Raw genomic sequence first — 25,996 nt, 5'->3', positions numbered from 1 at the left:
TTCGTGACGCGTTTTAATCCGTGAGAGCAATGTCTGCTTTCAGTTCCTCCACGCCTTCACTGGCCGCGGCCTCCAATAATAATAGTACTGCTTCCAACGCCACTCTGGCTGGCAGCTTCTCATCATATCCACTCTTGCTTCTGAAAGCTCCCTGGAACGCAATCCAACAAGTTGAAGCCTTCTCCTTTGCTACGCTCCCACACAATGCTGCGCGCTTTCTTGGTCTAAACAATCTTATTAGCTTTGGGCACGGAAGAGAAGGCGATCTCGCAGCCGCAGCTGCGGCTACTGGGGCAAACCATCTGGCTGAGGGGATCGCAGACAATGCTATACCAGAAAGTCCGTTCAGCTTGACGGATATCTTGCAGACAATGAGAAGATTCAGCGGCTTTTTCAGTTACATGACTAGCCGATGGTCTTTGGCGTGCTTTTCCGTTGCTTTGATCCTCAACCGTGTGACAATATATGCATCCTCGAGACGCCACATTAGGCTTCATTGGCAGAAACGCCTTGCTCTTCGTATCGTACCGATTATTTTGTTTCTGGCCCAGATCGTGAATCTGTTGCGTGCAATTCGATGTCAAACGTCGCCGGAATACCCTACCATGAGATACGGTCACTCGGAAAAACACTTCTCCTTCGATCATGCTGCCGGTGGTGGATTTCTATACTCTGTGAGCTCTACGCTATTACCGTGGGAATCATATTCAGACTCTTGTAGTGCAGTAGCTATGAATAGGCGACAAGGCAGTACGGAAATTCCTCGTGGATCATTCAATCTTCTGTGGTCGGTCTTCATGATTCTTTGTCTTAGCCATTTCGTGGAGACACTCTCGTGTGCCCTGCAAGGTCGAACTGTCGTCACCGAGACTGGAATGTCAATTTTCGAACATTCTCTTGCGTTTGCAGAGGCAGAAACAATGGTCAGCCAGTCCATAGGTCTGGGCATATTCGGATTAGCAAAGCATAGCTCGGCGAGAGATGATTTACCCCTGACAGGAGATAATGCAACAACCTTACACTTGCTCAGCCGCAATCAAGTTTTGGAGAAGCTGAATGTAACGCCAGAGTTATTACTCATAATCCTCATCTCATGCTGCAATAGTCTTTGCTCCAACGCTCTCGATGTCCTTGGGAAGCAAAGCCGATACAGACTGATAAATACAACTATCTGGGGACTGTGTTACATGGCAGCTATGGCTTGGGGCTTCCTCGGTTCTTCGCCTCTCAGCGCTGACGCAGGGGTTCTCAAGTTCCCAACTGTTTGCATCGTGGGTTTCGTTCCTCATCTTCTAATACTAGTGGGAATTATAGTCTGCCTTTGTATATATGGACTCGCTATTCTAATCAGCGCATTCTCTTTGCCGCCGGGATTGCCAGAGCCATCGTCAATTCGTGAGCGGTTTGCGTTGGCTCACGAGAATATGCAAGGATCAAGTCAGATTCGCAATGTGCGTCTCAATATGCATGAAGACTTTTACACCACTTTACTACGCATTGGGTATACAGCCTTGACTGCTGCAAGCGATGCTGTCTTCTTGAATGAGGAACAAAGCGTAGTAGCTCGCCAGAGAACCTGGTTAGAGGAGGATCGACTTGCCGAGATTGATGCTGCCCACGGAAGAGCGTCAACAAGTCCAAGAACTTGGGGCGGTACTCCCGGTGCTCGCTGGGAAAACGCAGCCAGCTTCAAGTTCGAGATGCCTCTACCACATGCAGAAAACTGGGAGAGTGGATATGGACGGGAACAAAAGATTGAGAAATTAAAAAGCGCTAATCGCTCTCATTCACGGGCCAGTCTCGGCGGCGTTGGTACATTGCACGGCGCAAGTAGGTGTTATCATGGATTTGCATTTTTGAGGGGCACGTTTTATTTGGTGGCGAGATGGTTTGTTCTTGGCTTGAACAGAATCATGGACCTACTGGGCATCACCTTTCGTCCACAGTGGATGGCCCGCCTCATTGGGCTTAATAAAAGACGACAGAGGGCAAATATTATAGACAAACAAGCATCGCTGGACTTCTGGATCTTAACAGATGACGGTGAACTGGAGCTACCAGAGGATGATGAATTTGACGTGGAGAAGGAAATGCGCAAGAGAGAGGCCTACAGCCAATCGAACTGGGGGGATACAGATGAGACTCGCCTTGATAACAAGCTCTACAGCTGGTGGACAGCCGGTGGATCGTGGGGCAATCAGGATGAAACTGCCGATTACATGCCTTCAGATGATGGGCTTGAAGATACCACCAGTGTGATATCGATGCAAACCAATGATTCCGAATGGGAGGAATACGACAGCTCTGATGGCCGTCGCACTCCCACACAGAAGGAACCTTTCCCTCGCACCTATTCACGTGAAGGAACTCCAATACTAGAGTCATTATTGGACACATCCTCTCTTGCGCGCTTACTCGACCCTCGCGATCAAGAAAGTAAGAAAGAAGCGCGCATCCTCGCCGCGCATCTCCTCGCCGAGAAAGAAGGCCGCATAATGACCCGCAGCCGCTTCCGTCTTCACAACGAGCGCGAGCGAGCACGCATCCTCATGCCCGTGCGCTACCACCACCGTTCTGCTACATACAGCGACAACGGCGATAGCAACAATGAGAAAACTCGCCCGACAGCCGAAGAAGAAGCAGAAATCCTCGAAAGACTAATTCTCAATCGCCGCCAAGACGCAGCCATGCGAAGTCGAGAAGAAGCAGAAGAAGAAGCCACTCAAGAATCGTGGCAAACCGGCGCTGCGGGCCTGGGGAGTGACGGTCCTCAATGCGTGATATGCCAAACCAGTCCGCGTTCGATAATTACATGGCCCTGTCGATGTCTCTGCGTGTGCGAAGATTGCAGAATCAGTCTTGCCATGAATAATTTTGGGACTTGCGTTACGTGTCGTCAGGAGGTCACTGGGTTTGTCAGGCTGTGGGTTCCTTGACGTGTGTTTTTTTCCCGTTTGTTGTTGATTGTTTGACTACTCGATTTGTATACATTCTCATGTGATGGAAGCTGTGTATACGGCGAATTTGTATCGTGCGAGTGCTCATTGAAATAGATTTTTTACTATTTGCTGGCGCGGGGCTCATTGGGAAATCTCTTTTCACATCTCCTCTTACTCTCTGATAGTGTAGTATACAATGTCATGCGTGCGTATCTCAGTCATCCATATTTAGATATGTCAAGTATATCATGCAGTAAGAAAAGTCCTTATATCAGTGGAATCAGACCACGTACCAAATCCGGTTCTCTTCAGCCAGGATTGTAACTGAAATCTCTAAAACGTCCATGATTCGGAATGTACGGTGTTTCTTCCATTCGTTCCAATCTTTCTGGCACAAACGCTGCGCGTGGGGGAGCAGGAAGACGTGTCCGATGATGCGAGGGGGTGGGTAGTTGGTTTTGGGCAACTAGTACCAATCAATTAATGTAAGTCTCTCTGTTTTGTATAACTAGGGTAAATGCAGGTTTAGGAATTACCAGAAAACGGCAGTTGCGGAAGAGGCATCCCCATAGCGTCAGCAGTCAATCTGTCCTCTTTGCTTTTCGAGCTTGCACTGCCACTTCTTTGATGTCTAAACAGCTGCTGCTTACTATTTCTTATAGGTGGCTTCTCGGTTGAAGACAAAGCATTGAAATGTCGTGAGGCGGCCATCGCTGTCTGTGGCATCATCGGTCCTCCAGGTCGCGCAGCGCTCGCATGAGGCAGTGATTTCAGGGTTTGAGATACCGAGTCTGATGCCGCAGTCTGGATTTGCGAACGCATGGCTTGACTTTTCAGAAGATTGTACAGATTTGTCATTTGTGTGTGCTTTTTGCACTTGTCTTGATACAGAGAACTGAGCTCTTCGATTTTCTTTTGTAGTTGGTCTTGGGTCAATTGCATGTCTGGGTAGCATTTGACGATTAGACAGAATTATTTGTATAGAAACGTAAAAAGCACAAGAACGGACCGGCAATCTTGCCCTGGAGACCTAGTATCTCGGTATTGGCACTGTTGATCACTTTTTCTTTCTCGGTGTTCAGCGTGCTGTATTTTTCCGTGAGCCCTTTGCTCAGATATTCTTGGTAGCATCTGGTGATGGCAATCTTGTCAAATTCAGACTCTGTAAACAGTCAAAAAGGAAGAGTACATTTCTTGAGTCGTCTGATAAGCCCAGAAAGAAAGCGCTCGTCCGGCGCATTCTATAATGGTTGTTGGGTCCAAGCCACTGAGCACGCTTGTCTTGTAATCTTCTGTAGGGTTAAGTGTCGTTGAAACAACGTCGTCCGGGTTGGGCAGATTCGCTTGACACGCTGGACAGGTCCGGTTCTGCTGTGGTCGTCGAGACAGACCGAGACTTTCTGCACAAGGTAAACAGAAGATGTGCCTAGCCAAGTCCGAGGTGGTCAGCATGGTTTCTCGAGCGGTGTGAATGGAGGGCTACGAACGAACAAGTCGTGACGACCGCTCTGTCATTCAGAGTATTCCTGCAAGTGAGGGAGTTGCAGCGGAGCGAGAAGTCCAATGTCTGCGCCATCGATTCGACAGTTTAGTTTCTTGGGGAGGTATATTCCAGTCTATGAAAGTTCGTGTTTCTCTCAGGGGTTGCTCTATAGCACCTGGTGTTTGCCCGTAAGGAAGGCACGAGGGCACCTTCCGTGTTGATAGAAATGGAAGGAGCATTACCGCATTTGGTAATGACAGGAGACATCCATATGCCACGATGAATCTAATATGTCTGTAAATATATGTATAAATAAATACATATATATATCTATATCTATATCTATATCTATATCTATAGATTATATGTAAGCATGTAAGTATGTAAGTATACAAGTAACTTATAAAAGTATGCATCACGAATAGCGATGGCCACTGAGTGCCCTCGTAGGATAGGAGAAACATTATGTAAGCGGTGAGCCAGAACAAATCCCGCACCAATCAGCTCGTGCAATCTGGAAGCGATCGTCCCAAAACGTGCTGCCCTCTGCCGTGCGGCCAATCACAGCGCTTGCAGGGGCGTGTTTCCCCACCGATTGACCGTGGATCCGTGCACTTGGGGAAGGCGCCAGCTTCCTTCCTTATCCTCCCTATTCTGGACGGATACGTAGTTGGAGTGTCAGGCCAACGTCCAACTTCGACCTCGCATCCCCGTCGAGTCTCCTTCCCCTCCCCCAGGCGCCCCTTCTCGGCCATGCTGGCATTCCCCGACTCATACCAATTGAGGGCTGCTTTTCGACCGTAATTGCCATTAATGTTGACACTTTGCCTCAACCCACGCTCATTTCACCTCACCTTTTGAGCACATCCTGCTTCCAGCGCAATCGGCCATGCCGAGCCGACTTTTAGGCCAGGCCCTTATAGTCGGCTGTTTTCTATTTGCTTTGATATACTTTCTCTATCAGCCTTATGAGACATATCCTGCATCGAGGTCGTCGTCCAGATCACGCTCATCCGGTGCGGATTTAATAAACGATGCCAAGAATTCCACCTTAGGGGTGAGTGACAACAGGAGAAGAACCCTCGTGTGCTCCTAGCAGAATAACGCTGACCTTTTCGCTCAACATCGCAGTTCGGTGCCATTTATGTTATCAACCTGCCTACTCGGTCAGACCGTCGTGATGCCCTCGCGCTTATGTCGTCCATGTCGGACTTGAAGTTGGATTACATTGAGGGTAAAATGGGCAGTGAAGTTCTGGATAAGTCACTTCCTCCGCCAGCAAGCCATACAAGTCAGAGATCGGGCAATATTGGTAGTTGGAGGAGTCACCTAGACGCAGTGAGAGCGTAAGCTGCAGTCATCTACATTCCGCAGTTTTTCTCTAAACCATTCAAAGCTAACGGCATTTTCTTTAACTAACAACAGAGTCGTCGAGAACAATCTGGACTCCGCCCTCATTCTCGAAGATGACGCCGACTGGGACGTGCGCATCCACGATCAAATGTATGATTTCGCCGAAACCACCAGAGTCTTGACACAACCACTTGCAGGATCATTCAAAACCTACGCAGACCCTTCGTTCAATGACCCATCCCAAGGTGGCCAGCCGGAAGAGCTTGTTTTCGGCCAGCTCCCCCGCACTGTATTGCCAAAAGTGTCACCGTACGGTGATGACTGGGATGTACTCTGGATTGGCCATTGCGGTACTGAAGCCCCAAATATCAACCTCGAGGATGAAGACAAGGCGAAGAAGTCTCAAACTTTACCCCGCGGCCGTGTGATACATTACGATGACGAAACTGTGCCACAGAATGACCATTTGCACGTAATGGAGCAGGAGCGTGATCCACGTGAAATATTCCCTGATCATACTCGAACAACTCACCATGTCATGGGGCAGATCTGTTCCTTGGTCTATGCCGTCTCCCAAAGAGGCGCTCGCCGCATTCTTTATGAGATGGGCGTGAACAAGTTCGACGGACCCTACGACATCATGCTGCGCGATATCTGCGAAGGCGTCAACGAGCGGCCCAAGGGTGCTGTGTGTCTGTCCGTCGAGCCCGGTATCTTCAACCACCATCGCCCTGTCGGTCTATCCGCCTACCACAGCGACATCTCCGAACATCTCGCTCCTCCGGTTGAGGTTGCATTCACCGAGAATATCCGGTATAGTGCCCGTTTGGCATTACCAAAATTCGCTATTGGCGAAACCGAGTTAGAAGATCAATGGCCGGACAAATTCACATCGTCATCATATACATCATCATAAAAAAGGCAGTTGATTGCACCCTTGAAATATCCAACCTTCAGCTTTGCATCCTCCCATCTTCCGAAAATTTAACGTATCATTTGGATTATCACGCGCCAGATACCACCATTTTTCGCTTCATCGAACTTTGCACAAAGTTTCATTTTGTGTGTGACATATATCTATACTATCCATACCGAACACCCGTTGATATTAAATAACTTTCTTGTTTTCATCTTCTCTTCACCTCGGCCAGGTTAGGTGGGGGGTTTTATTTTTCGCTTTCCATTCCTGTACTCTATCTTTGTATATTTGATGCTTTTATTTTCTCCCTTCTGGATAGTGACTTTTTGGGACCTTGCTAGTCATCAAGACTGTATACACTTCATGAACATGGGTGTATGTGCTTTTTTATCGTTGGTTACGTTTTAGATCTTGGGGTGTACAGGCAGGCGCAAGAATTGCTTTTATACGTGTCGAAGAACCATATCTTCTCTCTATGAAAATAGCTTTTGAGTTCTTTTCTTTTTGGTTTTTTTTTTTTTTTTTTTTTTATTTTTTTTTTTTTTTGCATATAGGAAGGATTTAGGAATTGAGGACATTTATTCAGTCGTTTGTTCTATTTATCTTTAGGCATGCTTCTGCTTTCTGGCTTATGAAGAAACCCTTATCTATCATAGCCGAAACATCTCACTGCGACTACCAATACCATCAAATAAGCAGGTATTATCCAAAGGCACGTACTGCCTGGTCAACACTTTGAGAGCTTCCTGGGAGACCAATCCACCAGTCAGAGAGGAAATATTGTGCAATTCACCCCCTTCGGTGCGACGCAACTCCTTGGCTGCTTTGCTTACACGATCGCGCACATCCTCATCCTCACTCAGTGACTTCTCGTCTTCTGCAATTGTGAGTAGTAATCGTTCAATAGTTGCATCCCACGTAGCGTCATCGTCTAGGGCTGTGGCGGGTAGACGTCCATTCTGGATGCCATCGACAATAGCGTCTAGAGCCTCGAAGGCGACATAGACCGAGATCACGGAATCCGGGTTTCCGAAGTTTGAGCGGGTGGCCTTGAGCGTTTGACTGGCATCAATGGTGATATGAGGTATTCGGTGACCACAAATTACTTTCACGTGAGATGCATTCTTGCAAAAGACCTCTATTTCTTTCTCTGCAATGGGCACGGTTCGTGAACATAGTCGTGTTTCTATGGCACGAACAGTGTCTAGAACTTCCTTTATATCCTCGCTTGCCTTGCTTTTGTAGATGTTTTGTAGGGCAATGTAATCTGCGGACTTTGCCTTCATGTCGGGTAGCGATCCGGGAAGGGGGAGAACGGCATGTTTTGTGTAGAATTCTTTCAGTGCAGAAGCGATGATCCAAAAATTATCGGAATCCGCGTCCAGATTCTTGCATTTATCCATCTCAAATATTTCGCGGATATTGCTTCGCAATGACCAAGGGTTGATGCTCTTGAGGACGGCCGCAACGGCTTCATCAAAATTCTCCTCGCCCCCCTCTGGTGTATTTGTTCTTGCCCCGGCCCTGACGTATTCCCTGAAGGCAGTCTTCTCTTTATAATTCTCTGGTGCTTTGCCACCATGTTCAGCTTTCCACTTATCCAAGTAGTGTAATAATATAAGGATATAAGGCACGTGGCCGTGATCATGATCATCTAGTGCATCAAGGTTCGTAATTGCTGAAGCTGCCGAGTGCAGCTCAGGCCATGGGTTGAGCAGACGCAGGTCTTGCGTAGACTCGGGGTCTGGATGTGTTTCGACAATAGGGAATTCGGAGGGAAGTTGTAATGAGAAGACGGAGTAAAAACCGACAGAGCGTACATAGATCAGAGGGATGCCGAGGCTCTCAGCAGCATCGGTGAGAGCATCGAGGGAGGATCGTTTTATAGGGCCAGAAACAACCACTATTTTATAATCGGAAAGGAAATCGGGTTGCTTCAGAAGCTCTAATATTGGCTGTAAGATAAGAATATAGATAAAGAAGAGCAGACATTAGCAACAAGCAAAACAGATCGAACGGAAATTCAAAATAGTTCAATTAGGAGCAACGCACCTCAGATCTATAGTCTCCAGCCACGTCCGGATTCAGTTCCGTAAGAAACGCGCATGTTTCCTGTGCTCGCGATTTGCCTAAACTGCTTTCCTCGAGAAAAAAGTTCACACCCAAATCGGCCTCGGTCACGATAGCGGGATCAACAATCGTAAAGCCGCTCACCCCAGGCAAGACTAGGTTCTTCAGTGTTTCGACACCAGCAACACCTCCAACTGTAGTATTTCTGCCGTCAATAGCACCATCCGAGTTCACTAGCAGCACTCGCGACTGCTCGAGCGCTTGTTGGCCGCTGGCCGCCCATAGACGCAGCTGTCGGTCATACTTCCTCTCTTTAGAGGATGGCCCCACCAAGGCAATGGGAAACGCGTCGGTCATTATCAGGCTCAGACGTGTATTTGAGTGGAAGCAGAGGGGAACAATGAGGCGGGGAAGAAAGTGGATTGCACCGCTTTGCCAGGGCGAACTGCCAACTGCAAAGAAATCCTGTATTGCTGCTATTCGATGATGTTGATGTTAGCTGTTGGATCAGATCGGATCGAATCGAGCAGCAGCGATAACCTTGGGAACTAACCAGATGCGGCTTAGTGGCTAGCCCCTCCTTCAGGATTCTCAGGCTCCTAGGCTCCAACTTCCAGGCATCAAATAAAATGCTATAGGCCATAACGAGACGAGGCATTTCATCTACACTAGAAAATAGACTAGTTGGCAATTGCTTGATGATTCAAGGAATAGCATCCAATCGAAGTTATACGTGTTCAGCTCTATTGATATCTTCATGTGCCCATGGGCTTGATGTTCATCATACAAGTTATTGGCTACTGTGAAACAGTCATAGTCATCGGTGGATTGTTTCTTTTTTTTTCCTTTTCTTTTGGTACCCGGCTAGGTAGGCTTTCTTCTCAGCGCGCTAGAGATATATAACTTTGATTGTGTTAAGAATCTCTGTTGAAATTAGTTGCTATCGTAGTTATACAGTATAAAGCTTCTTTTCCCGTCAGCATACCGTGTAGAAAAAGACTTTATCAAGATGTTCAATCGCCTCCGGTCCGCTGGGGCCGAGGTCATGGTCCGTAGGTCTTCTCTGGTCCTAGGGCCGTGGGTTTACACCCATGTTGAATATCTCGGTCGTTGTGATGTTCTGATAAGGACATGATGTATATAACCAGTCCTTCGGCCCCTCAAGAGTAGAAGAATAACGAACAATTGAAAAACTATCACAACAGCCCGATATGGAGTATTCTAGAAATAAGTTTCTAGAATCGCATTCCTACTAGAGAGATCCCAGGTACTTATCGAATCTAGGTTACGTGGCCCATGTTTCAACCCACCCTGGGACTTATCGCCCAGAACCACCAAAGATCCAGGATTACTACCTATGATTTTGACCTTCATAGGAATAACTTCATAAAACTCAGAATATAGGACGGACTTCGATTCTATAGGGTCTCACACATTAACCCAATAGAATACCTCAACTCTGTACGTCTGACGTGTCAGATAGACACCCTTGTAGAACAACTCATACTTGCATTTCCTCTCTTTTTGCGGCGCAGTCGTCTTCATGAAACCAGCCCTTTTGTTTATTCCGTGTCACTAAACACCTTCTTCCTTCATTCTTGTTTGCCAACACGCTGTCACGTCGAGTATGGGTAAAAAACAGAGAACTAAAAAGGCTCAGTCCCTTAAAAAGGCCAAGAGTGCAATGTCTATTGTCGTCATGGAGGAGGAAGATATGGTGATGGAAGAAGCATCTCTGAAGATTGACTATCATCAACCCTTATCATCGTAAGCGCTGTCAACTCGTTTACGTTACAGTAACATCATCATTAACTATTTATATTGGCCCTATGAAACGTCTCCCGTTGCCCTGTTGATCGGAGATAAAATACACAGCATTCCAGAAGGAATTCTTCAGAAATACCCTCAAATTCCACAGCCATCAGCATATTCTTCAGTAACATTATATGGTATCCATGAGGATGCTCGTCATTCTCTGGTGCACTTTTTATACACAGGAAATTATGAGACGATAAACTCGCCACTCGACAAGGGCGTATCTGAAATCGCAAGAGAGTATAGACGAAGTATCCTTGTTTGTCATGCATCAAGGAAGTATGGTATAGCGGGTCTAAAAACTTACGCACAACACTATATGCAGCTCTTCGGTGACGAGCTTTCCTTCCCTGATCTACTCCGGGAAGCCAGGGATGCATTTTCAAAGCTCCCTAAAGATGAAGCATGGATTCCATATCCTATCAAAATAAGATTAGAACAGATGTTGCAGTCTGCCGAAGTAGCATCCAATCTGGACGAGCTAAACACTATCCTTGGCCAGAATGACCAGTTTGATGTCATTGTGTTGAAAATGGCACTAGAGATTCTCCCCGTTCACTTGCGTTCTCTGACGAATGGTCAGTAAGGATCACAAGTTTTGGCACTTTGGAAAGTATCTAATAGACTGAAGAAATTGATAAAGACGCGGCTCCTGCTGAAGAAGCCCCATACGCAGAGCAGACTCTTGAAGAAGCCCCATACGCAGAGCAGACTCTTGAAGAACCTACCTACAAAGAGCCAACTCCTGAAGAAGCTCCGTGCGAGGAGGAGATTCCCTCCGGAACTATCCGGACTTACGTAGTTAGGGTCTCGCCTGCAGACTTTGCGTTATATAAAGAGTGGGAAAATCTAAGTTATTCAAAGAAGAAAATACTGCTCAAGAAGAGCAAGCCTTATCAATCTTTGTGGCCTGAGGAATTTTGAAATGTGCAATGATTTGTTAGTTAATTATATATTTTTCTTTAGTCTTGCAATGCAGTAATAATTTTTCAAACTTGTCGACTTAATTATTTATACTTCTTTGTAGAGGAAGTATATGTATATTATAAATTCTGGCTTATGGCACTACGGAGTCCTAATCTTAGTCATATTTATCTAGTCCGCAATAGTCTCTCAGGCTGATAGTCAAGAACAGCCATGTTCACTTTTTAGTCTACATAGTCTCGAAGGATGAGTGGAGCTTGGTCAGGGATGAGGTTGATGGAGGTAACAGACTTATCTTAGGTAATTTATGGTAAATCTATCTATAAAAATTTCCTAGTGTACTCACTAGATACTTCTGTACTTAAAGTAGCTTATTGAGTATTTTCATGTTATCTCAGCAACTCAGGACCCATCCGCGCAACTTCCTGGTATATCTTCCGGAGCGTCTTTCATGGTAAACGTCGCTGCGTTTCCAGAAGTAGTAGAGATAGAAAAATATGATTCGGAGCGGTGTCAGGTCTATAGGCGAGATCGCGCTTCTGGTATGGACTGTTTTGTCAACGCAGCTCGGGCCTGGGTATTCTTCCTCTTCCACATGGCCTTCCTACGCTTATGTCCGTCCATAAACGCCTTTACCCACTCCGGACAGAATATTGGTAGCTGGCGGCCTTTCCCGCCTTCACCCTCTCCCGCGAGGTGCCGGACGGTCTCGAAGTAGTCTTCGAAATCCGGAAAGATCAAGCTGAATTTCAAGCCGTCCCCACGTGCTGCTACACGGTCCTTTTCCCAGCGTTGCATCGCCTCTAGGGACGGAAGGGTGGCCCGTCCCGCAAGCAATCGCGCCGCGAGGACTGCCTGCCACTCGAAAATTTTAAAAGTCAGGCCAGCGCCGACGGCGCCGACAAACAGAAGCGTTGGGTCTTGCATCCAAACCACATGCTGATACAGCCCGGGCACCCGATTATTGCGGACGGGCACCGACGGCAAAAAGGGGAGCGTCCAGCTATAGCCCGTGCCAAAGATGATCGTGTCGACGCCTTGAATCTCGCCCTGGTCTTCCAAGAACACTGTGCGGCCTGAGACACGGCGGAGCGACGGGTGCTTGTGGATTCTCGGGTGATTGAACGCCTCATCGCCAAAATAGCCGTTGGGAGTATGACCGATGACGACCGCGTGAACTTCTGCGGTGGTCGACTCGGCCAAATCAAACGCGATGTCGGCTGCTGACACCGAGGCCCCGACGACGACGACTCGCTACAGGGTCCGTTAGCAATCATACTTTTTCTTTTCTTTTTCCTTTTTTTGCTTTTCCCAAAGCGAGCGTGGTATCAGCGCTCCCGTGTTTCCACTTGACCTGCCTTTCCATTGTATTTCTCCCTACCGCGGAAATGCTTGCTGTGAATGACACTGCCGGGCCGCTGGTTTTCGAACTCTTCGAGGCCCTCAATGGGCGGCACATATGGCACCCAGTAATGGCCGCTGGCGACGACCACGGCGTCGAATTTCTCCACCCACCAGTAATCGCTCTTTGAGCCATCTCGTCGCAGGGTGACTTCCCATTCCGACCCAACCTTGGTCACTAACTCCACCGTCGTGTTGTACGAAATCAGATCGCTGTAGCCGTTGCGTTCCACCAGGCTGGTGATGTATCCTTTAATCACGTCCCATCTGCGGAACGGGGTATCTGGTCCATGGTTCTGCACGGATTGTTCGCTCCGCACGACAGGAATGGGTTCCTGGCTGAACTCCATTGGCAGCGCATCGACGTTGGTCTCCAGGTAGGGGTAAACGGACGATTCCGTGAACCGAGGCTGGTCCTGCTTTGGGGTTTGCGCCGGGAGGGTCGCAGGAATGGGCAATGCAGGATCCGCAGACCGCTCGGCAAGCGCCTTCAGGTCTGAGATGGCGGGCGGTTTCGTGACGTCGCCAATCCTAAAGCCGTGAGCTTCTTTCTTTTGCTCTTGCTAGCGAGTCGCGCACACACCAGCATCCACCGGGCCCTTCGCGACGCTCAAACACGCGAATGATGTCAAAGTGTTTCTCCTGGGCCAGGGCATCCACCGCAATGGCTCCCGCCGGCCCAGTGCCAATGACCGCTACGCGCTTGATTGGAGAGCCCGCCATTCTGCAGATGCAGCAGGAAAACCGAAACGCGAGAGTGTTGGAGAGTGCATCTTATATCCTGGTGAGCTTCCGCTTCCCTCCAGGATTACAGATCAACTCGAAGGTGGGGCAGAAGCTGGCGCCAAACCGATTGGTTATCACGCCATTTTATGTTAGATTTTCCCTCTTGGGATTAGTCCTTTCCGAACTCATTTAGGGCTATGTACACATCGGGAAGTATTGGTTTACCACCAGGATAAAAAGAGCTTACCCTAACTACAGTTCTAACGCATCACCCTTCGCTTAAGTAAAGCAACGGCTATTTCACTCGGTCTAGGATTACGCTCGGAATTTATAGAGCTTTATCACCTTACTTCTAGGACCTTGTAAGGCTTTGAGTACCTTGCAGGGCAGTTACACTCAATTTCCCAGCTTTACCCTAATAGTAGACTAGCCTAATACGAGGCTGTTTTAATTTCGTTTGACAAAGTCTCTCTGACTGCTGAACTTTCCTATTCATGTTGCGCAATGTTAATAAAGACCTAGCATCGGCCTCGATTCAGTATGGGCGTCCAGGGCAAGGAAGCCGACGATAGCGATCCTTCGGTGTGGTCTCGGTCATCGCTGGATCGTAGTAGCGAGAAAAAGGCGCGGACAAAGTGAGGGCCAATTAACACTGGAAATGGGAAACCTTGAAAGCCGGCGTCGTGCTTACATATGCTTTTTTTTTCTTGACCTTCAGGGTGGATTTCTCGGTGTTGCCCTTGCTGTATCTGGGCTTCTTCGTCTTCCAACTGGACCGCATGAATATTGCCAGTGCCATTACGGACGGCTTTGCAACAGACATCCATGTCACGCAGTCCACAATCAACCTAGGAAATCAGATTCTGTTTGCTGGGATTGTGGCGTTTGAAATCCCATGCAACATGGCCCAGCAAAGGGTGAGCCAAAAGGATGCCGGTAACGAGACATTGGCTGACCAGAATAGGTTGGGCCTCGCAAATGGCTGGCTGGCCAAATCTTCGTGTTTGGCCTACTCGCCACAATGCAAGTGTTCGTGCGAAACCGAGGGTCGTTCCTGGCCCTGAAAATGCTGCTCGGAGTGGCCGAAGCCGGGTACATTCCGGGCGCCATTTACACGCTGTCGACGTGGTACCGAAAAGAGGAACTGGCCACGCGCGTGGCTGTTTTCTTCTTCGGGATGTTCTCCGGCAATGCCTTGAATCCTCTCATCGCATCGGGGATTCTGCAACTGGACGGCTGTCGTGGTCTCAAAGGGTGGCAATGGCTGTTCCTGAGTATGACTTTCCCCACGCAACGAACGAGAACATCGCGATTCTTTGTCTAACGCCGCAGAGACGTAGTTGAGGGCCTCTTCACCATTTCCGTCTTCTTTCTGTTTCTTCTGTTCTTGCCTGGGTCCCCGGCCGTTCCCCGGCCGTTACTGTCCTCGGGCTTGGTGAAGTTCTCTGACTCGGACAAAGAGATTCTGACTGCGAGATTGAACAACCCTGATGAGGGAAACCCCGAAGACAATCGTGGTGCAAGGATTTCGCTGCAGATTGTGTGGAAGACTGTGTCGAACTATCGTCGCTGGCTACACTTTGTGTCGAGTTTCGCCGTGTTTTCAACGTGGAGCCCGCTGACGACATACACCCCGTCTATCATCATGTAAAGAATAGAACCATGTCTTTTTTTTCTATGAGGATTCTGATAACTCGGTTTAGGTCACTCGGATTTGACCGGACTGACGCCAATGCCCTTGCCGCGGTAGGTGCCTTGCTCGCGCTCGCAGTCGTGTTCGGGTTTGCCTATCTCAGCGACCGGGTCAAGCTGCGCGGAGCTATAATAGTTATGGCCCAGCTTTGTTACCTGATCACCCTGATCGTGGCTCTGACGGTCCAGCCGCATGTGAACAGGTGGTCTCGCTGGGGGCTCTGGACTGCAGTGAACAGCTTTGCAGTGGGCTACCACCCGCTGCACAATACGTGGGTGCAGGTCAACTGTCGAGACCCGAGGGAGCGAAGTATCAGCATTGCGTGAGTCCTTTTCCTCTTGAATGATGCTCTATCTGGGTCTTCGGCTAAGAGCCATTATCAATCAAATATAGCTTATGGGTTATGTTTTCGAACAGCGGCTTGGTGGCTGGAGCACAGTACTTCCAAGCGACAGACAAGCCACTGTAAGTCTCTAATAACGCAGATACTAGGATACATACACAGCACGCATGCCCGCGCATTAAAGCTAACCATCCTCGCAGCTACGAGAACGGGCTGCGCGTCATGATTGCGATGGTGTCGGTAGGGATGCTCGCTGCTCTGGCGCAGATAGGTATCTATTTTGTGCACAACAGACGTGTCTCTCAGGGCAAGCATCGGCCGCGAGACAAATCTGCGCCTTTCATGCATGTGTTGTGAGCGGGATACATTTCATGCATTTGTTCAAGAAGTGCTGCTCATGAATATGAGCATCCAGCGTCGAGGCCTCGTTCAACACTGCCACCGTGGGCGATATCTAATCCGGGAAACACTGAGGCACGGTTTCTTGGGTTCCTTGGGATATGAGACTAACTGAGATTCTGTCCATAGTATTGTCTTCGCATTCCAACGCCCGAGGACGTGTGGAATAACTCAGAAGCTTGCAAGCTGGAGATCTCTTTAACCCGTTTCCCAGCACCCTCGCTTGGAGATGGGAAATTGCAGCGTCCTTGCATTCTCCACAAGATCTGCTATGCTTTAAATCTAGTAGTAGTTCATGTTTTTTCGAGCCTTTTAATAGCCAGATTTGACGAGATTAGACATTATATGTTCTATTCAGCAATATATAGCTTTTACCTAGGTATCCTCAGATACCGGTATGGGTAATTTTCTTTTCTTTGGGCACTGTATTGACTTACACAGCATATAAAGATTAAATTTTGGAAGTGAATCAATCATATCTAAGACTGTAGCTTGCTTCGGCCTCACTCTTCAGGCCCCAAGGCCCCACGCAGAAGTAAAGGGCCCGCCGGAACGCCAGTCGGCCCGGCGGCGGTCCTGTCAAGGGACGCTATGACGCCACAGCGCGGCAGGAATTTCTCCGACGCTTCCCCGCCATCATAAGCCATTTGAGCATCAACCCCAATCGAAAAGAACAACCCCGGTCTTTGCCCCTGTCCCGCGGGGTTCCACGGCCATTGACGGATCTGTATATATTGATCGGCGGTGCTGACGTGTAGGAAGCACGCTTGAAAAGATATAATCCCCACCTCGGTCAGCTACGTGCCTTATGAGACTAGTTGCTCTGCCATTTTCTCCTTCGATACGCTTGTCAACGTGAGTCTCTTGCTGCTTCTTTGCTTGTGTTTCTTTTCGGATTGCCTGGTTATTCGACTGCTTGTCCTGTTCTCAATGCGCCAGCCGGTGTTTTAAAAACGCCGTTCTCGGAGACTAGAAACGCTAACGAACACAAATATTAGACGATATCGAACAAGCTGTGCGCCAATACTCAATCCCAGCGCATTTGTACTTTCACCAGCATCTAATAAAGTCACCTACGGTCGAAGGTCCTTCTCACACCCAGGCAAACACCGGCAGCACAACATGGACAGCGTCGAAGCGTCCAAACAGGCAGCCGCCAAGGTTGCAGTCCAGAACCACTATCCAGCCGACGCAAAGTGGGTTGGGATTGGGAGTGGAACAACCATTGTTTACGTTGTCGATGCAATCAAAGCGTTGGGCGTTGATACAAGTCTGACCCGATTCGTCCCTACTGGTTATCAATCGAAACAACTCATTACCAAGGCCGGGTTGACAGCTGTCGAATTCGACTCCATCCCACAGGGTACTGTGCTTGATATCGCATTCGATGGTGCTGACGAAGTGGATGATGACCTGAACTGCATCAAGGGAGGTGGTGCTTGTCTTTTCCAAGAAAAGCTAGTCGCTCTGCAAGCAAAGGCTTTTATCTGTGTTGCTGGTACGTATTCAGATCTCGAGGTATGTATATTTATGCTCCATGGCCTAATGAAACATCGTTGGAAACAGACTCTAGGAAATCACAAAGCCGTCTTTTAACAAACTGGAAATACATCCCCATCGAAGTGGCGCCGATCGCGGCCTATCGCGTTCTCAACAAATTGATTGAATTGGGCAGCATCAAACCAGCTATTCGTCTTAGTTCCACAGCCAAAGAAGGACCGCTCAAGACAGACCAGGGATTCTTCATTATTGATGCCCCCTTCAAGCCGTTGCTTCTTCCGTCTGATGTCAAGGCCGGCAAGGATGGGAGTGGTGTCGCCGGTGTATGGGAAGTTGAGACCCTCGCACGAAAGATCAAGGCTATCCCCGGTGTTCTCGAGGTGGGTATCTTCAGCGGACTTACTGCCCCGCAGGCTCAGGCTGTGGGATCAATTGGAGGACAGAAGCCTGTTGCTGCATACTTTGGTATGCCAGATGGCTCGGTGTCGGTACGAAAAGCCGCCGTCTAATCATGGGACTCTAAAATACCTCCTCTCTTTCTTGTCAATACCCGCATAGCTTCCAAAGATTGCATGATTTAATAATTTTTGATGATCTGTGCTTACAGATTCATATATATATGTTTTTTTTAACCCCCTAAATCATCTGATCCTTTGAGTATATTTGATCTATACATACAACAATGCGAGACGCCGATTTTTGTAAACATACCAGAAATGTTTCGCCTACCCGCCAATAGAAGAAATAATCTATTATAAACTTGTAAGAAGTAATAGCTTGTCAATTTTTATTTCGGTCCCTTGCCCTTGGCTTCAGTTTCACCGAGTTCGCGCACAAATATCTGCACCAAACCAGGCTCAATAACGTCCTTTCCATCCTCAAAGCCGGGACTAGCGGCAATAGCAAGATACTTCCCATTCGAACTAAAACTCAACGCAGCAACGCTAGCCGGATACTTTTGATACTGACGAATCCTCCTTTTCGCAATGCCGTCCCACAGAGCAACCACGCCGTCACCACCACCAGAAGCAAACGTTCCATGGATGGGATGAAACGAGAGAGCGTTAACGGGGTACACAACATCTACGTCGTCGACGGTTTGTCGATGGCACTTGAATGCATACTTGCGGGCTTGCGATTCGGTAGATGGATCGAACCATTCCACCGCAACTCGGCCCTCGATACTCGAAGAGGCATACCCAGCGTCGTCAGGCATGCATGCAACGGCCCGCGTCATGAATTTGAGACTGCTTTCGCGGCGCTGCCAGGGCTCAATCTCGACTTTGTTGACTGACGGTGGTTGCATGTCGGCTTGGTCGGTTATGAGGGTGAGTGATTTGAGATCGTAGATGTGTAGTGCTCGAGAAGCCATGGCGACCACGAGCTTTGTGGGGGAGAGTGAAAGGGAGAATGGCTTTGACGGCAGTGGGATTACCGCCGGTGTAGAGTCTGCGTTTAGTCTGTGGACGTGAAGTGTTGAATCCCATGAGGCCGAGATCACAATTGAATGTTCCTTGCTGTATACGACGGATTTGACACCTGCTTCGTGACTGGAAAGTACGGTCTGCGTAGATGTATTCACATCGATCCTGAAAGTGTGTAAGAGCTTACTTTCCATATAATAGTAAGTTAATCTTGAAGAAACAAGCTTACTTTCTGACGTCCCAATCCAACCCTGCCGTGATGATTTCATCCTCGTTTGCACCGAAACAAACATCTAACACTGGCGCTCGGTGTTCAAATTTCTGGAGGAGCTTCCCCGTACCAACGACCCCATTCTCGTCGCGTAGATCATACAAATAAACATTCTTGTCCCATGACGAGACGACTATTCTGGTGGAGTCTGGAGCGGTAGAGAACTTGAGCGCGGAGATCGCATCCGTCGGCGGAGATGCGACGGTGAATTGATCTGGAATTTCCGAATCGCAGTCAGTTATTTCAAGCTCTCTGTCAAACAAACATGCATTCCAAGAATGAAAGGGACATACTAGAATGTGACATGGCGCGAATGTACAGCTATAGGTAGAATGGCAATTGTTTTCTGCAGTTGCGTTTTGTGAAGCTCACCCGCGGTGATCGACCCGCGCGGCCAATCGAAGCTTCCATTTTGCGGGACACTTTTCTGCCGCTCGATACCGCCTGAATATTATCGCCATGTTCTCGCTCTTTCTTTTGCCTCTTGTCAGTTGCTCTAGACTTGCTTTGCGCTTTTCCGTGGAATTTGTTCGAACAGGAGAGTCGAGTCGTACTGTTATGCCTCGCTGAGTGTTATATAGCCAGGAAATACAGCATGCCTTTCGCCCAGCTGGTTATCGGGCCTCCGGGAGCGGGGAAGTCGACTTATTGCAATGGAATGCATCAATTCATGGGAGCTATTGGGCGGAGATGCTCCGTCGTGAATTTGGATCCTGCTAATGATCATACATCATATCCGTGTGCGCTGGACGTGCGCGACCTGGTGACCTTGGAAGAGATTATGGCAGAAGATACTCTTGGGCCGAATGGCGGGGTTCTATATGCGCTGGAAGAGCTTGAGAATAACTTTGAATGGCTGGAGAAAGGGCTAAAGGGGCTAGAGGGTGAGTTTTTCTGCTTTACAATTTCTAATTCCAGTGACTAATGGATATGACGTCTGGACAGAGGATTATATTATCTTCGACTGCCCTGGCCAGGTCGAGCTATTCACACATCACTCGTCACTACGGAATATATTCTTTCGAATATCGAAGCTTGGATACCGAGTATGTCCGCCTTTGCCATACGTTTTTTTTAATAAAGCAGTTGTGTTTTAGCTAACGGGAAGAACAGTTAATAGTCATTCACCTCGTCGATTCATATAGTCTAACGCTACCATCAATGTATATTTCCGCGCTGCTCCTATCACTCCGATCCATGCTCCAAATGGACCTCCCACACATCAACGTGCTCACAAAAATTGATAACCTAAGCAATTACTCCGCTCTTCCTTTCAATCTCGATTTTTACACAGAGGTCCAAGACCTCAACTATCTCCTACCGCATCTCGAAGCCGAAACATCGCGCCTATCACATGCAAAATTCGGTGCCTTGAACCAGGCCATTGTTGACTTGGTACAGGAATTTGCTCTGGTGGCATTTGAGACCCTGGCTGTCGAGGATAAGAAAAGCATGATGCATTTGTTGCAGGTTATTGATCGCGCCAGTGGATATGCGTTTGGGCCGGCTGAAGGTGCGAATGATTCGATATGGCAGGTTGCCGTGAGGGAAGGGTGGGGAGACTTGAATATTCATGATGTACAGGAGAGGTGGCTGGATGCTAAAGAGGAATATGATGAGCATGAGAGAAGAGCGTTGGAAGAGGAGGCCAAAGCTAAACAGGCCTCGGCTCAGAGTCAGGATGAGGACGAGCTTGATTTTCAAGGAATGATAGCTGACAGCGGTACAAAAGTTATTCGGAAGTCGTGATACAGATACACAATATGCCAGGGAGGTATATTCATGTATATAAATAATAATATCTATCCATCAACAGGATAGTTTGACATCAATATTTGCACAAGGGGGTATCTCGCATAATAAACAACTGACACAAACAAACAAGCAATAAAAAAAAAATTACCCATTTAATCCTCGTCCTCGTCATCTTCCTCCTCGTCATCAACATCCATCCCAAACACAGCCCCATCATCATCCTCGTCATCCTTCTCCCTGTCCCCAGAAACAGCATCCCTACCAAACAAACCCTCCAACCCATCATACCCGCGTTTCGTCCTCCCAATCTCCCTCCTCGCCCTCCTAATAGCCTCCTCCTCCGCCTTACGCATAGTTCCCGAGACCCTCACAACCCTAAACACCGCACTTCTCACCGTATCCGCTTTCTTTGCTGAAGCAGAAGGAGCCGGCGCAGGTATGGAATTGATATACGTAAGCGCGGCCCAGACCAATCTATACGCGGCGCGAGGACACCGTATGATCACAGTCGATGTCGCGGGGGATAAATATTTGACTACCAATGTGACACCACCAAAATATTAGTACAAAAAGCTCCTTCTCTCTGAGAAATGAAATGAAACAAAACAAAAAAAAAAAAAAAAAAGCCATACTGATCAAATTACCCGTCGAAGCTCCCCCTAGCTTCCCCACCCCATAATCACCGAATAAATCTGACACGGTGTCGCGTAGTAGTCGTGCCAGAACACTTGAGCTTAACGTATCTGGTGTTGGAGGGTGGAAGCGAAGATGTTGTGGGAGGGAGGATGCTGTTGTTATTGTTGCTGCTGATGAGGGTTCTGGGTAGAGGATGTCGACTAGTAGGTAGCGATGCTTGATGCGGACCATTGTTGGTTTGGTTTTATATTTGTGTCTTTTATGCTAGATAGTCAGTTGCATGCGTTGCATGGCAAGTTAGTCCGTCCCACGTCGTTTCGGAGTGTAACTTTTTTTTGCCCGCCTACGGCTCCGGAGCCAACGAGCGGGAAGTGGAAACCCAAGCTGCAACTTGACTAGCGGCTGGCAGCTGCAGCTGGCCAATGAGAACGAATCTACGTACTAAAACACTTTTTGGATTTATTGTTTACGCATCATTGGAAACTCGTCAGATTAACCATTCTACCCATCATTATATAATTCTACGCCGAGTACATGCGCACCTCGTGCCATCCCCATTGTCATGCCACGTACAGGACTACATCGTGTAGTTCAGGAACACCCGGTGAGCTGTCATAAACATAAGGACAAAGGAAATTGGGGAAAAAAAAAAGATTTTCGAAATGAAAAACCAAAATAGGCATTAAAATGCTGAAACAGTTCGGTGCTGGAAACAGGGAAACGAAAAAAAAAGAACAAAACGCTTTAAATGCTGACCTCAACACGGCCCTCCGCACCAGGAGCACCCTTGGAGACGTTGGGGAGTAGGTAGGTGATGTCGTCCCATGGGTGACGGTACAAGCCAGTGCGCAGTCTCTTCTGGTCGAGGTAGTGGGCAATGAGACCGATGCTACGTCCAAGGACGAAAAGGCCGTTCAAGACACCCATCTTCAGGTAGTCTTCAGCCTCTTCGGCGGAGAAAGCACCCGAGTTACGGAGGAGGTCAACAAAGGCAACGGCGACACATCCGTCGACGTTGAGAATGAGGTTGTCCTTCTTGGAAGTCGTGACAGTCTCGACAGCGATGGCGTAATCTAGGAGCTTGTGTGAGGGGAAGTTCTTGGTCACATATTCCTTGACCAACTCGACACGAAGATCAGGATTGTTACGAGACTTGACCTTGTGGCCAATACCGGGAACTGTTCATGTTAGCTCTTTTCTTCTTGTTCCACGTACAACAGGTGAAGACATACTGAGTTTGTTCTCTTTGCGCATTGTATCAACGAACTCACGAGGGCTGAGGCCCCGGTCGAACGCCTTGGTGAACTCCTCAGCAGCACCGTCAAGAGCACCACCGAAACGAGAACCGATGGTAAGCAGACCAGAGACCAAGGCACTGATCAAGTCCTTTCCAGCACGGGTAGTAATGATGGTGTTCATGGCACCAGAGACGGCCGGACCGTGGTCAGCAGTCAACATAAGAACCATCTCCAAGAACTTGCTAGCATATGGAGGCAAGCGGCGGCGGAACCACAGCAGAGACATGACACCACCGATACCAATATCCTCACGGAAAACATCGGAGATGGGCAAGCCGGCGTACAAAAGTTCCTGACCACGGTCATCGGAGATGGTGGAAATGAAAGCAGCAGGCTTACGGATAAGACCGAGCTCCTGGGCCCAAGAGTAGTCCATGGGGATCTTGGGGGGAACAGGCTCCTTGAAGGTAGCGATGGTGCCATCAGCGACGAGGTTCTTGTAGACATTAGCCAGGACCTGGGGGAGTTCTTCGAATGTGTCGGGAACGTGGAAGCCAGCTTCCCGCATGTGTCTGTTCTTCTCGACGGCAGTTTCAAGCTGGGAGTTGGCGGAGGCACCGGCGTGACCGAACTGGACCTCAGTCTTGAACATGCTGGCGCAAGTACCGATAGCCCAAGCGACAATAGGCTTGGTAATGACGCCGCTCTTCACGGCCTCAATCACACGGTATTCCTCCACACCACCGACTTCACCGAGAAGCATCAAAATCTTGCACTCGGGGTCCGCTTGGTAACGCAGGAGATGGTCAATGAAGGTAGTACCGGGGTAACGGTCACCACCAATGGCAACACCCTCGTGCACACCGTCGGTGGTCTGGGAGATGATGTTGTTCAACTCGTTAGACATACCACCGGACTTGGAGACGTAACCGACAGAACCCTTGCGGTAGAGCTTGGAGGCAACAATGTTGTCCATCATACCACCGGTGTTACCAATCTTGAAAGCACCAGGCTTGATTCCACCAACGGTGGCGGGTCCAATGATGGTGATACCCTTCTCCTTGGCGACAACCAAGATTTCACGTGCCCTCTGTTAGGGGAAAAAAAAGCAAAACGAGTCAGCGTACAGCTCATTTGACGTTAATGATTAGCTGATAGTTAGGTAGCACGTACTCGCTCAGGGACACCCTCAGCAATGATGGCAATGGTTCTGATTTGAGGCAATTCCATCAACTCCATTGTGGAACTATAGACGGATCGTGAAGAGGCGAAGTTGACGACGGTGTCGACATCGCTGTGCTTGGCGAAAGCCTTTTCAACGTCCTGGTAGACTGGAAGCAGGGTCTCGCTAGTTCCCCAGTACCTATATTTTTGCGACAAGCCGAGTTAGTTCCTTTCCCAACATGAAAAATCAAGGTTGGGCTGCGCTCACATTTTGCTGACGAACTGACCGCCAAAGGTGTAGATGATACCGGCAACGGAGGGGGTGCTACGCTTGCAGATAAAGTCGAAGTCGAGCATACCCTGCACCGCACGGGGTTGCATACCACTGTATTTGGTCAATCGCATGGCCATTTCGACTAGCGCACAAAGACAAAACTCACTAGACGAAGCATCGTGTCTTGTTGTGGAACAGAGTGTGCTGGGCGACGGGGCTGAGGAGACGAGAAGGAGGGTCGAAGCGGGTGATGTTGTCGTTGGCGCTCGTCACGCCAGCTGCAGGAGCAATGGAAGGCATCTTGGATCAAATATATTGCGCTGCTGAACGAGTAGAATGGTGTAAGCAAGACGGTCACCAAATCCTGGATTTTGAAGCCATTGGCACCATGGAAAGAATTGTGCAGCAGAACGCCGAGGGAGGGGGTTACAGCTCACCCTTACTTGACAGCAACGCTCTTTTCTCCTTTCTTTTCTTTTCCTTGTTGGATCAACAACACCGACAGATGGCGGATGACAGACAGAGAATGAATAAGAAGCAAGAGGACAAGCTTCCAGATGGAGGAGGAGGGAGGAGTGAGTCGAATGGACCAGAAAGGCAAGCCCGATGGACGAGGGACGATAGTTTAGGTCGAGGAAGGAAGCTAACTCAGCTGGGCGAAAAAAATGGCGGCCGCAGCAGGACTAGCGCGGTACGGTGGTTGGCGCGCCGGCCGAGAATGATTGGCGCAAGGAGGCTGGCGTATTACCGCAGGGTATCGACACCGTATTTTATCCACGGAGATCGCACTCCGTCGCCCGCCTGGCTCAACAGTTTGTCCCCACAGAAACTCGCTGTTTTGGTGGGAAGCTGGCTGTATTTTTTTGTTGGTGCCTGGGGCTCCTCACTCAGAGCCGATCGCCGTCAAGTTCAACTAGTGCGACACGGACCAGCTGGGTGTCTGTCGTACGAGCAAACCTACGTAACCATACAGAGTAACTACGCAGTGAGTATGTTGTACGGCGTAGTGAATGGCATTCATCGCATCGGGCATCCTTGCGGAGTGAGTACCCGTCGATACAGTCTGACAATGGCCCCCCCCCCCCCGAGCTATGGAAGGCATTCTGGAAGCCTCTCCCAGAGAGGAATAGTCGGCCCTAACATACTCCGGGCCCGCGCCGTCTCTGACGCTTTCCTAGCTCTGTGTCGGAGTTTCTCGTCGAAGGATTGAGAGATGGCTGATGAGTATCTCGACTTTTATTTCACGATATAGATCGGTGACCGATGAATGTTGCTTTGCACGCGTCTTGACCCGAGGAACTTCAGGCTGTGTACGAAGTACTAATGTTGATATATAGTAATCCATTCATCCTGGACAAGATCTGTCATATCCTTTTTTTTTTCTCTGAGATATCAAACTGACTCGGTATTGGAAACATGTGATCGCACATACTTAGCTCCGATTCGTTAGAATAGTGACTAGATGGTGAGTTAACTAGATAGTAGATGCAATGTCAATAGAAGTAGGCTCTGGGGCCAAGCGGCCCGTCAAGTATCCAGGTCAAGTTCCCTTCTCTCGCAGCCCAACCAATATCACACTTATAAGCAGCGGTGCCGCTAAGCCCGAGGGGGCCGCCACTAAACTAGCACCAGCTGTATAATTCCCGACGTCGTAACGAGCATGGAAGGA

The 25,996-nt window shown here is 48.7% G+C and overlaps 12 protein-coding genes across 12 annotated transcripts, besides 1 other annotated feature; 6 read left to right on the top strand and 6 right to left on the bottom strand.

Moving 5' to 3' along the window:
• Positions 1-29: 29 nt before the first annotated feature.
• On the top strand, positions 30-2,936 carry UA08_07248 (hypothetical protein; the record flags this gene model as incomplete). The annotated part of the gene is made up of 2 exons (XM_020262168.1): positions 30-1,830; positions 2,038-2,936. 2 exons carry the CDS (start codon positions 30-32, stop codon positions 2,934-2,936), a joined length of 2,700 nt encoding a protein of 899 aa, XP_020117633.1.
• A 479-nt stretch (positions 2,937-3,415) lies between these two features.
• On the bottom strand, positions 3,416-4,391 carry UA08_07247 (hypothetical protein; the record flags this gene model as incomplete). The annotated part of the gene is made up of 4 exons (XM_020262167.1): positions 3,416-3,447; positions 3,590-3,883; positions 3,949-4,070; positions 4,129-4,391. The coding sequence occupies 4 exons, from the start codon at positions 4,389-4,391 to the stop codon at positions 3,416-3,418; spliced, it is 711 nt and encodes a 236-aa protein (XP_020117632.1).
• Positions 4,392-4,710: 319 nt separating this feature from the next.
• Positions 4,711-4,816: a repeat region (Identified by RepeatMasker using a combination of RepBase library and repeat library created with RepeatScout).
• Positions 4,817-5,311: 495 nt separating this feature from the next.
• On the top strand, positions 5,312-6,691 carry UA08_07246 (hypothetical protein; the record flags this gene model as incomplete). The annotated part of the gene is made up of 3 exons (XM_020262166.1): positions 5,312-5,479; positions 5,554-5,768; positions 5,848-6,691. The coding sequence occupies 3 exons, from the start codon at positions 5,312-5,314 to the stop codon at positions 6,689-6,691; spliced, it is 1,227 nt and encodes a 408-aa protein (XP_020117627.1).
• A 653-nt stretch (positions 6,692-7,344) lies between these two features.
• UA08_07245 (hypothetical protein) lies at positions 7,345-9,121 on the bottom strand (the record flags this gene model as incomplete). The annotated part of the gene is made up of 3 exons (XM_020262165.1): positions 7,345-7,369; positions 7,415-8,649; positions 8,747-9,121. The coding sequence occupies 3 exons, from the start codon at positions 9,119-9,121 to the stop codon at positions 7,345-7,347; spliced, it is 1,635 nt and encodes a 544-aa protein (XP_020117626.1).
• Positions 9,122-10,898: 1,777 nt separating this feature from the next.
• UA08_07244 (hypothetical protein) lies at positions 10,899-11,503 on the top strand (the record flags this gene model as incomplete). The annotated part of the gene is made up of 2 exons (XM_020262164.1): positions 10,899-11,157; positions 11,211-11,503. The coding sequence occupies 2 exons, from the start codon at positions 10,899-10,901 to the stop codon at positions 11,501-11,503; spliced, it is 552 nt and encodes a 183-aa protein (XP_020117625.1).
• Positions 11,504-12,022: 519 nt separating this feature from the next.
• Positions 12,023-13,627, bottom strand: UA08_07243 (hypothetical protein; the record flags this gene model as incomplete). The annotated part of the gene is made up of 3 exons (XM_020262163.1): positions 12,023-12,757; positions 12,853-13,435; positions 13,488-13,627. 3 exons carry the CDS (start codon positions 13,625-13,627, stop codon positions 12,023-12,025), a joined length of 1,458 nt encoding a protein of 485 aa, XP_020117624.1.
• Positions 13,628-14,170: 543 nt separating this feature from the next.
• On the top strand, positions 14,171-16,124 carry UA08_07242 (hypothetical protein; the record flags this gene model as incomplete). The annotated part of the gene is made up of 8 exons (XM_020262162.1): positions 14,171-14,265; positions 14,349-14,547; positions 14,595-14,904; positions 14,971-15,277; positions 15,334-15,645; positions 15,717-15,788; positions 15,867-16,019; positions 16,082-16,124. The coding sequence occupies 8 exons, from the start codon at positions 14,171-14,173 to the stop codon at positions 16,122-16,124; spliced, it is 1,491 nt and encodes a 496-aa protein (XP_020117631.1).
• Positions 16,125-17,187: 1,063 nt separating this feature from the next.
• On the top strand, positions 17,188-18,074 carry UA08_07241 (hypothetical protein; the record flags this gene model as incomplete). The annotated part of the gene is made up of 2 exons (XM_020262161.1): positions 17,188-17,563; positions 17,632-18,074. 2 exons carry the CDS (start codon positions 17,188-17,190, stop codon positions 18,072-18,074), a joined length of 819 nt encoding a protein of 272 aa, XP_020117630.1.
• A 278-nt stretch (positions 18,075-18,352) lies between these two features.
• Positions 18,353-19,671, bottom strand: UA08_07240 (hypothetical protein; the record flags this gene model as incomplete). The annotated part of the gene is made up of 4 exons (XM_020262160.1): positions 18,353-19,154; positions 19,219-19,474; positions 19,554-19,581; positions 19,633-19,671. 4 exons carry the CDS (start codon positions 19,669-19,671, stop codon positions 18,353-18,355), a joined length of 1,125 nt encoding a protein of 374 aa, XP_020117629.1.
• Positions 19,672-19,918: 247 nt separating this feature from the next.
• UA08_07239 (GPN-loop GTPase 2) lies at positions 19,919-21,009 on the top strand (the record flags this gene model as incomplete). The annotated part of the gene is made up of 3 exons (XM_020262159.1): positions 19,919-20,144; positions 20,179-20,306; positions 20,374-21,009. The coding sequence occupies 3 exons, from the start codon at positions 19,919-19,921 to the stop codon at positions 21,007-21,009; spliced, it is 990 nt and encodes a 329-aa protein (XP_020117628.1).
• Positions 21,010-21,167: 158 nt separating this feature from the next.
• UA08_07238 (hypothetical protein) lies at positions 21,168-21,882 on the bottom strand (the record flags this gene model as incomplete). Its single annotated transcript, XM_020262157.1, has 2 exons — positions 21,168-21,550; positions 21,660-21,882. 2 exons carry the CDS (start codon positions 21,880-21,882, stop codon positions 21,168-21,170), a joined length of 606 nt encoding a protein of 201 aa, XP_020117847.1.
• Positions 21,883-22,395: 513 nt separating this feature from the next.
• On the bottom strand, positions 22,396-24,627 carry UA08_07237 (ATP-citrate synthase subunit 1; the record flags this gene model as incomplete). The annotated part of the gene is made up of 5 exons (XM_020262156.1): positions 22,396-22,829; positions 22,884-23,979; positions 24,063-24,252; positions 24,322-24,438; positions 24,494-24,627. 5 exons carry the CDS (start codon positions 24,625-24,627, stop codon positions 22,396-22,398), a joined length of 1,971 nt encoding a protein of 656 aa, XP_020117848.1.
• Between the last annotated feature and the right edge of the window lie 1,369 nt (positions 24,628-25,996).

Source organism: Talaromyces atroroseus, assembly GCF_001907595.1.
Source record: "Talaromyces atroroseus strain IBT 11181 chromosome Unknown scaffold_10, whole genome shotgun sequence".
Classification (NCBI taxonomy): Eukaryota; Fungi; Ascomycota; class Eurotiomycetes; order Eurotiales; family Trichocomaceae; genus Talaromyces; species Talaromyces atroroseus.
The sequence above is the reverse complement of the archived record's forward strand: the minus strand, read 5'-3'. Positions and strand labels throughout refer to the sequence as shown.